Source organism: Trachypithecus francoisi, unplaced genomic scaffold (assembly GCF_009764315.1).
Source record: "Trachypithecus francoisi isolate TF-2019V2 unplaced genomic scaffold, Tfra_2.0 Lachesis_group17, whole genome shotgun sequence".
NCBI classification, from domain to species: Eukaryota; Metazoa; Chordata; class Mammalia; order Primates; family Cercopithecidae; genus Trachypithecus; species Trachypithecus francoisi.
Genome location: NW_022681462.1, coordinates 88,281,139 through 88,296,143, shown reverse-complemented (window position 1 = coordinate 88,296,143; position 15,005 = coordinate 88,281,139). Strand labels below are relative to the sequence as shown.

General features: G+C 36.5%; 1 protein-coding gene across 23 annotated transcripts in view; it reads right to left on the bottom strand.

Annotated features, from left to right (window-relative positions):
• The window catches only part of PUM2 (pumilio RNA binding family member 2), a 108,662-nt gene that overhangs the window by 33,125 nt on the left and 60,532 nt on the right, over positions 1-15,005 (bottom strand). For 9 of the 23 annotated variants that reach the window (XM_033176457.1, XM_033176454.1, XM_033176458.1 and 6 more), the window contains 5 exons: positions 13,332-13,470; positions 5,177-5,320; positions 4,775-5,062; positions 3,056-3,130; positions 401-637 (listed from right to left, as the gene is read on the bottom strand). In XM_033176457.1, coding sequence (XP_033032348.1) covers positions 401-637; positions 3,056-3,130; positions 4,775-5,062; positions 5,177-5,320; positions 13,332-13,470 — 883 coding nt within the window. The remainder of the gene's footprint in view (positions 1-400; positions 638-3,055; positions 3,131-4,774; positions 5,063-5,176; positions 5,321-13,331; positions 13,471-15,005) is intronic. The other 14 variants (XM_033176464.1, XM_033176460.1, XM_033176462.1 and 11 more) reach the window with 2 other exon arrangements.

The following is a 15,005-nucleotide window of genomic DNA, read 5'->3' as shown; positions in this document are numbered from 1 at the left end:
AGTGTACTAACCTAGTTCAGTAGCTATGTAACTAATGTTTTTCTTATGGTGTGCAAATCTTTTGAGAGTGAAATTTCTCTTTCACTATTATGTTTAAATAGTTGACTTTTCAGATGCTCTAAAACACACAAATTAAAAGCACAGACAAGAAAAAACACACCATTATATTTCATAAAAGAAACATAAGAAACAATAGGGGGGGTCTTTACCTTATTGTACATTAGACCCTCACTTTTAATTTTCATGAAAGGAGAACTTTTTCAAAAGACTAATATCTAAAAGCAAAAGCAATTTGGCATGTTTTATCCAACATTAAATATTTTACATATATTATAAACACACACACAAACACACATACATGTATACATACAAATAAAAAGGGTTTTGGTTTTTTTTTTACCTAAATGCAAACTGGATGAGGATCCATGTGATGAAAGTGATGGCGGTGGCGTAAGTGAATGTCCTGGAGTTTGGCTTGGCAGAGGCATGCCTATTGGACTTGGAGAGGAGGAAAATCCCAGACTATTGTAAAATGGTTGCCCTATGGGTGCTAGGCTGCTACTAGATCTTTTGTACAAGTCAGAGCTAGTAGATAGAGACTCTCTCCTTGTGGCACTACTACTTGCAGAACTGCCAACTGAAGAAGAAATAAAAAAAACCCTAATTACATACAGTGTTAACTGAATAAAACCTATCCCCAACTCTCGCTGGGCAATAACAGAAGTGATCACAATAATTATTTTTAGAAACATTTTGGAGAAGATAATTACTGTGATAACTATATATACTAACTTATTAATCATAAAAGGGTATAAATGCACCCCAATAAAGAACCAAATACTTAACAGAGCAGTCATATGTTTCATTATTTCACACATATTTACCACTGACACACCTGATTACTGTGCTTTAATACCCTGGTATGATTTATAAACCCTGGAATTGCAAGTTGTCTGCATTAGGACATGCTAGAGATTAAATTCCATTTAAATTCTGGTAGTATCCTCATCTCTGGAACCTGCTTCTTAGACGTTAACTCAATGCCAAGAAAAGATTATATGAATAAATAAAATATTAGTACATTTCCTTCACCATTCATATGTAATCTGTCGTCTAGCTGTGTTCAAAACACAGCCCTTTAAGTCCATATTGGCCCGAATATTGATCAGTTGTGAAATACAGAGAGCAGCTAACTCAACAGTATTTTTCATACTACACATTCTCCCTTGTTCTCCAACTACATTACAAAATAACTCAACTTTTAGAAAATTAATAGCTCTCATTGTTATCAAACCAAAGACATGCTTTCACTTATCCCACAGGACTCTTCCACTCCTAAGATGCTAGTACTGCCTCCTGAGCCACTTACTCAAGGCTGATCAGGTTTTTGTCATTAGACAATACACAATTTCTCTGACTTCACATCCCTTAATACACTGCATACTGAATTTTTACTTAATACCAAATGTAACTATTATCCTTCTAATCCTTTCTCCTTTTATAGTGCAGAAAATAAAGGCCATGTAGGCCCTGGTGAGCTATACATGCTTAGAAGAGCTAATCAAGATCTGGCTGTTAATCAACACCTGTCTGGATAATCAAATTCCACAGCATGCATCTCTAAGGGCTGTCCAAAACTCTCAGTTCTTCAGTCTCATTTAAAGCCCATATATTCAAGTATGTTTCCTTCCTATTTCTAAGCACTAGCCTCTTTTAACTGAATAACATTTACATCTAAGAAAATTTCAAACCACATTTCTGAACCTGCCAAATACATTTTTAAATGACAAGCTCTATATTCGGACCAATATGGCAATGCTTTCCAAGGAATCTGTAAGTTTCTATTAAATCTTATTTAACCACAAGTCATATATAAGTAGGTCATACAGGGTATAAAGAAAAAAATTAAGGAGAGTACATCATGGGTAGACCAAGGTAAGAGTATAATACAGACAGAAAACTTAATTACGTTGGTTTTGCCACATTCAAAATTCTATAGAGGGGTTTAAAAAAAAAAAAAACAGGCTTATGCTACCACATTAGGCAAAAGATTATAATGCTATTCAACCTTTTATACCAGCCAATGGAGTTTCTGAGACTGACCATGTTTTGTTGAAAATTTTACATTTTAAGATATCATAGTAAGAAAATACTAGAGGTGTCTATATGCATTTTTATTGCAAAAATGTATTATAAGCACATGTAATAAAACAGCTATTCTTGAGTTGGTTTTGGCAAAACTGGCAATGTATGTTACATTAACTATGCTAATTTAAAAGGACACTGTCAAAGTGATTTTTCTAAAATATGGCTACATTTTAAATTCCTATTTCAGAAAACAATTTGACAATGAAAAAGACAACAGCTCTCTAATGAGAGCAGCATAATTCCCCTGACAAATAATCCAATAAACCTGTTTTGACACATGCAATATTATTTTCCTCCAAAAAGGAAAAGCCAAGCCAAACATTTTTTAAAAATTCAGAAATAACCTTAAACATAAAGAAGCTGGCTCTTTAAGTTTTACTATATGCCTAAATTATCTCCAACAGTATGACTATGAGATATGAAACCAAGTGTACCTAAAATATCTAAGATGGTAGACAGATTGCTAATCATTCATTGACTGTGAAAAAAAGGCTAAATTATAAACTTTCAATTGGTAACAACTCTTTAAAAAAATAACAGGTCATAGAAAAGATGATTTAAATTATATGTTACAATGCTTAGGCTTCTTGGCCAACTGTATCATAAAATGGGTTATTTAACACTGTTAAACATTAATAATTTCATCATAGAGGTAAGAGAACGATTGTGTATGTTACTTGTGTATGTGCATACAGGCACACAACCACGTTACGTTTTAGAGTTCGTATAAGGATATAATTGCCATAATGTGAAAAGGCAGTGGGCAAACTTGTAAGAGTCCATATGCATAGCACTTGAATAAACTCCCACAAAATGCCCAAGAGAAGGGAGATGATGGACTCTTTACTGGCATTCAGGGGTAGCAATCACTAATGCTCTCTAAAGCAAGGTAAAATGAAGCTCTTACAGATTGGAGTCAGAATTGAGTAAGCCATGCTTGTAAATAACTGAGGCGTGAAGGTTAGTTTTGGGGAAACGGCATCTGTAGGGGACAAAATGTTCGTGTCAATCAATTCTTGAAAGGGGGAAAGCAGTCTTACCTAAGAAACAAATGGAAATTTGAAAGAACTGAGTAGGGGCCTAGAAATCTGTACCAGACCATCAGTGACATACTACGTGAGAAAGGAAACATGGGGTTTAATCAATGCTTTTTTCTGAATTATTTAGGGCCTACAATTTATAATTTAGAAACTATTTCCACAAGTTTTTTATGTTACTTGTTCTTCCAGTTTTCCTCAGAATATTTAGGATTCTTTGGAGAAAATGTCCCAATTGTGTTAGAAACGAGGAATGAGTCCTATGGGAGTGCGTGAGGTGGACAAAGAGATACACAACTCCAAAAACAATGAAAAAACTCAAGTACAAAAATGAAAAGATTTAACAATCCCCATGGTTCACTGGATTTTCCCTCAGAAATTCTTATGAGCAGTCTTTATATAATTTTGTGTCAGTCAAATATGACATTCACTTATTGTATTTCATGACAATAAATGAAAAAAGATTCTGCCATCTAAAAGTTTATGGCTGTTCTAGACCATCCTTCCTGTATATATGAATGATAAAAGTTCAGAAGACATTCCCTTAGAAAACTGGCAAGCATTGTTAATAATGCCTGGCATGTGTTAGTTCTGCCATTTTCCACACCAGAAAAGAATATAATTTGATGTGGTAAGAAAAGAGATGAGAAACAGATATTAAGGACTGTAGCAAGTCATGTTACAGAAACAGAAAATCTCTTGAGGTCCAAATAGCCCTATCCTCATGAAGAAAAGGCTGCCAACTGCACCAACAGAACTGGGTCAGCTGTTTTTTCCCTAACGTTTCCTGAGTACTGTGGAAAACTCACAGAATACACCAAGTGTATCAACAAGAAGTCAACGTGGGCCTCTTCTGATTTCACTTAGTTCTTCCTCTATCACAGGATCCAGGAACCAGTTTGAGTGGGTCAATTATTTAGTGAAGCTATTTAAAATTTTGATTTCTTAAGTGTCATATAAAGCTAAGATACATGAATAGATACCCTTTTAAGTAAATTTTTAGTGACAAAGGCTAACTTATTTAATCTAAAAAAAGATAACCATACTGGTAGTTTCTTAGGGGATTCTGTGAGAACATTTCATTACTTATACACACACATATGTATTTTTTTATATTAGGCCAAATTTTAAAACTGTAATAAACTACCAGCATTTAATAAGAATAAACCATTTAATAAGCACACAAAGATAACTGCTTTAAAATACCAAAAATTTAAGATGGCAAAATATTTACCTCCACAAACATTAATATTATGTAGTGAATGAAGATGAGCTAATAATTAGTGAATAATATATTGACCCAAATAACCTTACTAAAACAAAAATTACAGTAATCAATTCCTAGAGCCAGGGAAAAAGGAAATGTATTACATATGAGTTAAGAATAGGCTGCTTGTAATGAGTTAAACATTGGTGAGTGTTAAAAAGATTTGCAGGATATTTTTTTTTCCTACAAAATTAAACCAGTAGTCCAATACTTTATTCCTGTCCTTCCTATACTACATGCTATTATTGCTTATTTTAATGTTAAACACACTCATATACCTCTTCCACTTAGCAGAGTATGCTCATCGTAAAAAAAAACTTACCTGATGAACCAAATCCACTGAGGGCTGAGCCTATAGCAGCACCCAAAGAGTTACCACTTCCAAAGCCAAGAGATGTACTTCCAGGTTGACCAGGTCCATGAGAAAATAAAGAACTACTCTGGGAGCTATTAGTCAAAGAACTGCTTCCATAAAATGAATTAGATTGCAGATTAGTGCTTGGCTGCTGTTGTTGCTGCTGCTGTGGTGGCTGAGTGCCAATTGGCCGAAACAGACCATTTGTGCTGCCTGTAAGGCTACTTGCAGTTCCTCCAGCTGCTGCTGCCGCTGCTGTAAAATAAATTTCAGATACTTCTTTAAACCAGCCAGGAAATTATTCTGTATTTAAAAAATGAGATCTCAACACCAGAAAAATATTATCCTAAAAATGCCAGTTACACTTACCAGCTTGTGCTGCTGCTGAACTAATTAAAACAGGTGTTGGAGCCATTAACCGAACTGGAGTTCCAAGGCCAGTCCTTGCTCCAGGGCCAACCACTAAGGCACCAGTCTGATCATAATAGGCAGTTGGAGCTAATACTTGATAGCCTAAATAAAATAAATGTTCACTAATGAAAGCACTTATTACAAAAACATGCATATTTATTTTCCCCTTCATTTGTATTTTTTCAACTAGAAAACATAGCTATTTGTATTATTACTATAAAATCCTCAGTTAATATATGCAAAGCAACACATTTGACAAAGTCTTACTAAATATATGAAAAAGTAATAGACTGTCATTAAACATTTTTTCTCTAAATTTTACTTAGGGGACACAAAATGAAGAGGTATTTTCCTTAATATAGAAACTACAGGCTATGAAGGAAGGGCTGATAATAGAAAAAAATATCACCATTTAGTCCTTCGAAGAGAAAGGATTAAAAAAACTGGGAATTGCGAGGTAGAACACTGTATGAAATGTTTACTATGCAATTTCATTGACATTCAAAACCAAGTGTCTTATTACCAGCATTCCCTTAGATTTTCATTTATAACCATCTCTTTAAAAACTTAAGCCAAACATTCTATTTGTGAAGATTCTCAAGCTAGAGTTTAATTAAAAATCACACAGGCTTTAGTTTTACTGTAGCATTAAGCACAAGGTAGGTAAATCTGCAATCTTCACAACTAGTGGAGAATAAAATTAACTTTTTAGTAGATTTTCTTAATGGAGATTCCCTGTTGAACCAAAAACACAGAAAATGATTTAAGTAAGTATTTTGTTAATTCTCCTAAGGATGGTATACAACAAGCATCACTCTGGAATCATAGGAGAGAAGTTAACTATATACACTGTGGATACTTTAGAACAGTAAGAATAAGGCTTTATTCTTTTCTGGAACACAGTTGAGAAAGGCTGCCTTATAAAGCAACAAAACCTGAGGCCCAATAACCTTACAACTATCAGCAAAAAATATACTAGCAACTGTTTTTTCCCTTAAAGAGTGCTGTCTTGCTCTGTTGTCTAGGCTGGAATACAGTGGCATAATCATAGCTCACTGCTGCCTCGAACTCCTGGGCTTACATGATCCTGCTGCCTCAGCATCCTAAGTGGCTGGGACTACAGGTACACGCTACCAGGCCTGGCTAATTTCTTATTTTCTATAGAAATAGGGCCTCACTATGTTGCCTAGCCTAGTCTTTAACTCCTGGGCCAGCGATCCTCCCGCCTCAGTCTCCCAACTGTGTCTGGCCCTTTAAGAAGTTTTTAAAAACACAGACTATACTGAAATACATTCCAACATCAATTTTAGTCTTATTTTGTTAACACTATGCAGAAATCAGAGTTATAGTAAAATTAGTGATAATGCAGCATAAGCATTTTATTGCCTTTAAACACAGTAGGCTAAATTCAGCTCAAATATAATAAACAACGCTCAGATAAACATTTCACCTATAAGACTGAAACTTCCACATGCACAGGTTGTTTTCAGTAAATACAGTAATTCTGACCAACAATAAGTATTAGCACGCTGCTAATAAAACATCCACATTACTAGTAAATTTCAAGATGTACATACCAGTCAAGAGTCTTAACTAGTATTTGTGGTCTAGTCCTAAATGCAAGGCACACAAAAAATATTCTTGTTCAAAAACATTGTCATTTACTTAACATCTGATTTTGAATGAAAAATAAAAGTAAATCCATTTGGACATTTGGCTATAAACACTCTACTGACAAATCAAACAGCACTTAACTGCTACTTAACTAAATTTTGCATATACAAATTCCCAGAGACAAAATAATCCAAAGTCAACTCATCTCTGAAGGCCTGTTCATTTACCTTCTAAATCTTTCTCAAATCCATCCATTCTTGTGATGGTTACTTTCCTGTCCAACCAGATTATATGGTCTGCCCTTGCTCTTTTGTTCCGTGTCTATAACACATTCTCCACAGAGACTGTGGTCTGAGATTGATATTAAAAGATATCAATCCACACTCTTGCTCCAAACCTTCCAAAGGGTTTGAAATGAAAAGCAAAACTCTGAATATGGCCCACAACGTGATCTGGTTGGTTCCTGGCTGTCTTTCCAGTTTTACCTGGTACTCATGTACCTATTTTATGTTTTGGGAAAAAAGGGGGTTCAAACTCCTCAGAGGCACCATGCTTCCCCTCAGCACAGGGGTTTGGTGCATTCTGTTCCTTTGTCACAGATTATTTTTTCCCACTCTCATTCTGTACTTAGCTTAATTTTTCATCAATTCATCAACTTGACAAATATTTATCAAGTAGCTACCACATGCCAGGCCCTATTCTAGGTACTGTGATAAAGCAGGGAAAAATAAGGAAAAATATCCTCAAAGGAGATTATTTTCTGCTTCAAGTGAGATAAATGAAAAATAAGTAAAAAGGTATGTTAGACAGTTTTACATATTAAAAGGAGAGAAAAATCAGACAGGGAAAGTGGAGAGAAGTTATTGGGCAGTGACAATAGTGTTAATAATTCGAAGCTGAGGGTCCTGAAGAATCTCCATAACAAGATGACATACGAGGAAAAATCTAAACTGAGAGAACTAGTGAAGCAGATATCTATAGGAAGACATTTCCAAATAGAAGGGACAGAAAGTAAGCCAGTACGACTGGAAGAGAGACGGAGGGAAGAGTAAGACAGGCAACAAGGGGCCAGATCCTTACAGGTCACTGTAATAACTTGAGCTTTTACTTTGACTCCAGGCAGGAAACCATTAGTTTTTAGGAGACGAGTGAATTACTTTGATGTTTCTTACTTCATTTACTTCAGTTACTGTGTAGAGAGAGGACTCCACAGGGGAGAAAAAAGGGACAAGAAGATATGTGAGAACCCAGATGGAAAGCTAATCCAGAGAAGTAATTAGGACCAAGTCAAAATAGAAGTGATGGTAGAAAGGTAGTTGAATTTGGACAGCCCTCAAGATTTGCTGAGATTAGACGTGTAATATGAGGAAAAAAGGAGTCAAGGATTCCTCTTATTTTTTGGCCTAAGAATTATAAGAACAGAGTTTCTATTTATGATAAAGATGGACATCATAATTTATCCAGTTTACATTTTCTAATTTACTATCATGAGATTATTCCTAATAGCTAATGACTGTTTAATTTTCCTGTTATTGGTTATTTATGCCTTCTCTGTTTTGATGAGTCTCTGAGGTTATCAACTTTACTGTCTTTTCAAAGAGGTGGTCAACTTCATTGTCTTTTCAAAGTAATTTCTGGGATAATTATTTTGCTTGTTCTCTATCTCATTCACATCAGCTCCCATTTTTATTATGTACTTCCTTCTACATTCTTTGGTTTCATTCTCTCTTTTTTTTTTTAGTTTCTGGATAAATGCTTAACTCATTCATTTCCAGCCTAACGTTCTAATGTAATCATTAAAACTTATACATTCTCTTATGTTCTGTTTTTGTTCTAATCTACAAGTTTAAATATGTAGCATTTTCCTTATAATTCCATTCAAAAGCTGCTAATTTCCATTGAATTATTGTTTTATCTATGGCCATACAACCCTGATCATGCCTGATCTCGTCTGAATTATCTTTTCGCTACTGAGAAAGTCTGTGACTAAGGTTAGGTGAATGTATCAAGAGTGGGAAAAGGAAAAAAAAAAAAAAAGATGTAGGGAAGAATGATATAGAAAGACAAGACATGGGGAATTGAAAAACAAAAACTAAAAAACATGGTCCTCATACTCAAGAATTATGCAATCTAGCAGAGAAGGAAACACACTCCTTAATTCTAAAATGCCACTGACTTTAACATATGACATAGATCTAACAACTTCCCTTCAGAGTAACAAAACTCTCTAACTTTAAGACATTTCCCATCTACAACCACATTAAAGTAAGTGTTGTAGAATGGTGAAAATAAACCATATAGCTAAATGAAATGCAAGGCATACAGAAGTACTAAAGAAAGGTGCGAGTAATATGCCAAAGAGAGCAGACAAGGGAATAATTATCAATTAATGAGCACTGGGAAAGACTGAGGAAAGCTTCATGAAAGGGACCATATTAAGATGAGAAGAAAAGTTAATCATAAAATGTCTATGGGCTGAAATTTTAAAAAGCAAACACTATATACACCAATTTTGTTTAAAATTTATAAAGGGGTATTTTAAGCTGGAAAAAAAAAAGGAACATGAGCTAGGACTAGAGGCATAGAAGTGCATGGTATGTTTGGATAACAGTATATGGTCTAGTGCATTAAAGCACACGACTATGAAGGAATTCGAGACATTTGGTAGGCCTATATCTCAGCACTTTGGGAGGCCAAGGCAGGAAAATTGCTTGAGGCCAGGAGTTCAAGACCAGTCTGGCAACACAGACACTGCCTCTATAAAAATAAAAATGACCATGAGGCAGAATGGTAGAGAATTGGTAAATCATTGGATGTGGAGGCATAGAAGAAAACCAATAGTTAAAGATAACTTTGAGGTTGAAGCTAAGTTTCTAGTTCTAAAGAATAGTAGAGTTAAGTGAAACAAGGTAAACAGTAGACAGGAAAATTTGGAAATGTGAGTTCATTTTCTGACATTTTCAATTTGAGGAGTGCCTGCAACATAAAAGTAGAAATGTTTGGTACAAGGACAGACATGTATGTATTAGGTGTTCAGAAAAGAATTCAAGACGCAGATGTCAACTCACAGGGATGACAGTTGAAAGGATTAATGAAAATATACTCTTCTAAGGAATAAGTGTAAAGGATCTCCATTTTTCCTATCTGAAACCAAAATTCAAAGAGGAAAATAACTTGGGCATGGTTACACAATAGCTATGTGGTGGAAATACAGCAAATCTAACTCTGAAGAAGGTAGCCATTAAGTCAGACTGTCTTTTATATTTAAGGATATATATAGAGGAAGCAGAGACTAATAATAAAGCAATGAGAGGTGAAAAGGCTACCAGTGAAATACCATTCAGCAGAAAGGAGTTACAAAGAGTTGGACAGAGTCAACAGGGTGAACTGCAACAAACTGAGCATAAAAAGATACAGAGGAAATTATAGTTTGTAACTGTCTCTAACTTATATTAGAGACACTACAAAGGAATTATGGAGGCAGAATTTAAAAGAGGTATGGGGTAGAGTATAAATTTTGACTAATAGTCCATGAGAGAAGCAGAGTAGAGATAAAGCTTTTTAGGACTGAACAGGCAGAACAGCACAGTGGGTTGAAAGGAAGGACTGGGAGGGGGAAAGACTTAAGATTCAAGATAGAAAAACAACAGCACACAGGATAAGGCAGAAGAGTGAAGAACAGGACAGTAACTAGGGATCTGATAAAGTACTGAAGAAAGCTAGAAAGAAGAGTTAAAGTATGAGCCCTGAAGGAACATCGATTTTTTCAAGTGAGCCCTTTTTAGTATACACATTAGCTTTATAACTATGTAACTATTTGGATATGGAAAACGAGAATTATTTCATCATCACGGTCTGGGCAGAATGAAGTAAAGAAGGCATCAAAGAAAGTGTTAGTGTGAAGGGATCATGTGAACAGCCCAAAAGTCACCGAAACATACAAATACAAATTCTAGTAAGGCCCTCCTTATGAGAATGGTTTTTACATTTATATTTCTAAAAAGGGTAGGGCTGCGTGCAGTGGCTCACGTCTGTAATCCCAGCATTTGGGAGGCCAAGGTGGGCAGATCACAAGGTCAGGAGTTCAAGACCATCCTGGCCAACATGGTGAAACCCCATGCCTACTAAAAATACAAAAATTAGCTGGGCATTGTGGCAAGTGCCTGTAATCCCAGCTACTTGGGAGGCTGAGGTTGCAGTGAGCCAAGACTGTGGCACTGCACTCCAGCCTGGTGACAGAGAAGCCCCTTCTCTACTAAAAATACGAAGTTGGGCATGGTGGCACGTACCTATGAAGTCCCACCTACTCAGGAGGCTGAGGGAGAGGAATCGCTTGAACCCGGGAGGCAGAGGTTGCAGTGAGCCAAGACTGCATGCACCACAGCACTCCAGCCTGGGCGACAGAGCGAGACTCTGTCTCAAAAAAACAAAAAAAAAAAACAACAAAAAGTTTTACCTATTTTTATCATCACTCAAAAGATACAATCAACTGTTTTTAGACAAATATAGAATAAAAGGTTGCTTTTTTCTAGAATTACTAACAGAATTCACTGTTGAACAACAGCAAAAGAGAGGAAAAAAGAGCTTACTCAAAGAAGGGAAAGAAGAAATATGAATATAAAACTAAATTGTAAGATCAAAGTTAACAAAATTAAGAGCAAAATACTTTGATTTTATTTGCTCAGTGGCTCATGCCTGTAATCCCAGCACTTTGGGAGCCCAAGGCAGGTAGATCACTTGAGGTTAGGAGGTTAGGAGTTCCAGACCAGCCTGGCCAACACAGTGAAACCCTGTCTCAACAAAAAAATACAAAATTTAGCCGGACATGGTGGTGCGCCCCTGTAATCCCAGCTACTCGGGAGGCTGAGGCACAAGAATTGCTTGAACCTGGGAGGCGGATATTGCACTGAGCTGAGATCGTGCCACTGCACTCCAACCTGGGTGACAGAGTGAGACTCCATTTCAATTTAAAAAAAAAAAAAGAAGAAGAAGAAGAAATAAAACTATGAACTGAATATAAAGAGCAAAGGTATTTATAAGAAATGAGTAATAGGGCCAGCATCAAGAGCCTAGAAGGATCAATGGGTTATAGGACACAGCAAATACATGCAGGCCAGAGGCACTCTCTTAATTCCAGGTTCCACAGAGAAACTAGTTCAAAGCAGGAAAAACTGTTGTACTCCATAACTCCTCTCCCCATTCTACACATAGCTGAAACCTAAGAAGAACCCAAAATAGTCTTAGTGGCCCTCAAAAACTCCCAGCTCACTTCTTTTCAGCCCAACATCCATGTGCCTAAAACAACTTCAGCTTTACAGTCCACTTTTCAAAAGTCTGCTTTTGCCTAAGGTCTCTAATCCACAATGACTCCACGACAGTAGAGTCCAGGAAGCAAAAATATATGGCTGGCGTATAAAAAATAAAACAATGAGAATGCCACCCACTCTACTATCATTTCTACTTCAGGGACAGCATGATGAAAATCTTCTCTTTATCCCGTGAACCACACAAGATGATAAATTCAGATCTTAGAATTCCAGAGAGGAATAAATGTAACTGAAATAGAAATTCTTCAAACAACATACCGAAGTATTTACAAGTACTTAATATATAAAAGAAACCCTCAATCATGCATGTCATTATTTTTTCCAATACACTGAACATATTTCCTAAATGATCTGAATAGAAAAGTAAACTGCATTACGATTAAATGGAAATTGGAACTCAAATACTATTAATAAGTAACCCGCTGATATAGGGACAACTGCTGATATACCAAACGTGAAAAAAGCATACTTAAATCTTCAGAAAAGAATGGCAAGTTATGCCTTATCTATTGATATTCAAATATAGCTTTAAAGTTTAAAAACAAGTGCTGCATTTTTTTCTTAGAAAACAACCTACCTTCCTCTATTATTATTAGTGATCGTTTCACAAAAAAAATACTTTGTTGCCCTTTCCCAAAAGTTGTACAGTAGCAATAGATAGAAATTTTATACTGTAATTTTTTTATACTAGGCTTTCACAGACACATTATCGACATTGTTGCTATTAAGTTATACATAATAGCTTTAAATGCTATAAATGGGCTAAACAAAATTAAACAGGGTTCAAAGTAAAAAACATTAGCTGCAAATTCTTCTGGTATTAACTAAACAACTATTCTTACAAGGCAGGAGTGGCAAATAGGTTCTGTCTTGCATACCAACTCTCAACAACTGTTTTACTTCTTGAAGCAACACATTAAAAATTCTGGGTTAGGTTTAGATAGATGTTATAAAAAATGGCTGCATTGAGAACTCTGATACATATCTGCCATTCCTGTCATTGACTCTCACAATCAATACTGATTTCAATTATTAGCATCTGAGATCTAAATATTTCGTTACAGGTTGGCAAGATTTTAAATACAGTTTGATTTTTTTTCACTCTTCGGTGTGAGTACCTACACTTAACATTTTAAATCTATTCAAATTTCCACAAATGACCAATTGTATACCTGGCATGCCAGTAGCAAGACCCTGACCAAAAGCCAAAGTTGGATTTGCTGCTGCAGCTGCCGCAAGTGATTCTGCTTGCTGCCCTTGCTGACCCTGATTGGGAGTAAGAGGACGCTGACCTGCTCCAGCACGGAGAACCTACAAAGGTAAAACGATTTTCTTAAAATCAATATAAAATAATGGATAAGTAAATTTATCTTGGACAACTGTGTATTTATTACAAACAGCATTTGGATATTCTTTAAACATTTACATGCAAGGAAATGTAGATTTAGCATGAAAAATCACAAAATACATTAACATCAAAAACACAATCACTAGCTCTTAACAGCTAGAACAATCTATAAAGCAACATGGAGGTTACAGAAAATCTTTGGTTAATAACTATTTCTAATATTCCTGTTCTTTAACAAGGTAGTTTTTTAAAAAAAATAAATAATGAGCTTTTATTATTCTCAACAGCAGAGAAGACTCCAGACTGTCTTCCACTGGAACTGAATCCACACTGTGGAGGGCACAAGCTGTGGCTGGGCCTGGAAGACACGCCTCAGAGATTCCCTCAGTCCTGCCACCCTGTGGAAGATATTTCAAAAGAATGAATGGTAAACTCGTGACCAGCAGGGAAGTCAACATCGAAGAAACTTTCCTGCCTAAAATCAGCCTCTGTCCAGAGCTAGCACATGGAAAGAGACACTCCTTCTCCTGGGGTCACATCTTCACTGGAAGGCGGGTGGGAACTCACTGCTGTGAGCCACATATCCTCCTCTCTCGGCCTCTCTATGCTGGTACTTTATCTGACTGCATCTTCCTCTGTTCCTTGGCTACAGTGTTTAATTCTTGAGAAGAGAATGTTGAACAAGTCAAGTCCTTGTCACCCTCAGTCAGAACTCTCGTTTGACTTGGAAGATTTGTGCTTCCATTTTTTCTTTATCTTTTCCTTCTTCCTTTACTTATGCTTTTCTTTCCTCTTCTTATGCTTGTCTTTCCTCCTCTTTTTCTTGTATTTCTCTTTATTTCAGAGGAACTGGAGCTGCTCCCATCTTCATCTGAGGTAGAATCCTCCAGTAACTGTCTTAACTGCTGTATCCTTACATCCTTTTCATGTCTTTTATTGCCTCGTATGATGCCATACATGAGATCTCCATGTGCTGCTCTGAACTGTTCTAACTTTTGGTTGCCTTTGATTAAGAAAGGGCATTCTTTGTCGCCGTTTGGTGACCACACCATTTGCAACGCCAACCCAAGCATCTTTTAATCTTGTTGCTTTAGGAATGAATTTTCCATCACCAAGAAATTTTGAAGCAATCCAAAGAAAAGTAACTGCTTAACTTTGACTTCTTTCCCCAGTGGCATCCAAAGTCCCAAAGTCCTTTAGTTGGTGTGTGAGCCAGAAATTCCCTGGCATGTTCATTGCCTAGTACATCTGGCATGCAGTCTCCTGGCTTAGTCTCATCTTCCTTGATAAGCCCAGGAGGAGGTTTTTTTCATAAAAGGACTCCAAGTGCATGAGCTGCGTTGTGCCGCTTTTGCTCCCGGCGCCACTGTCCCGCAACTTGCCCAGGAGGTGGCCAAAATCCTGGCCCCGGCCACTTGATCCCCGCCTCCCTGCAGCTGGCCCCACGTCAGTGCACCAAGCCCCCAGAGCTCAGTGCTGTTAAGACCTGTTGCTAACA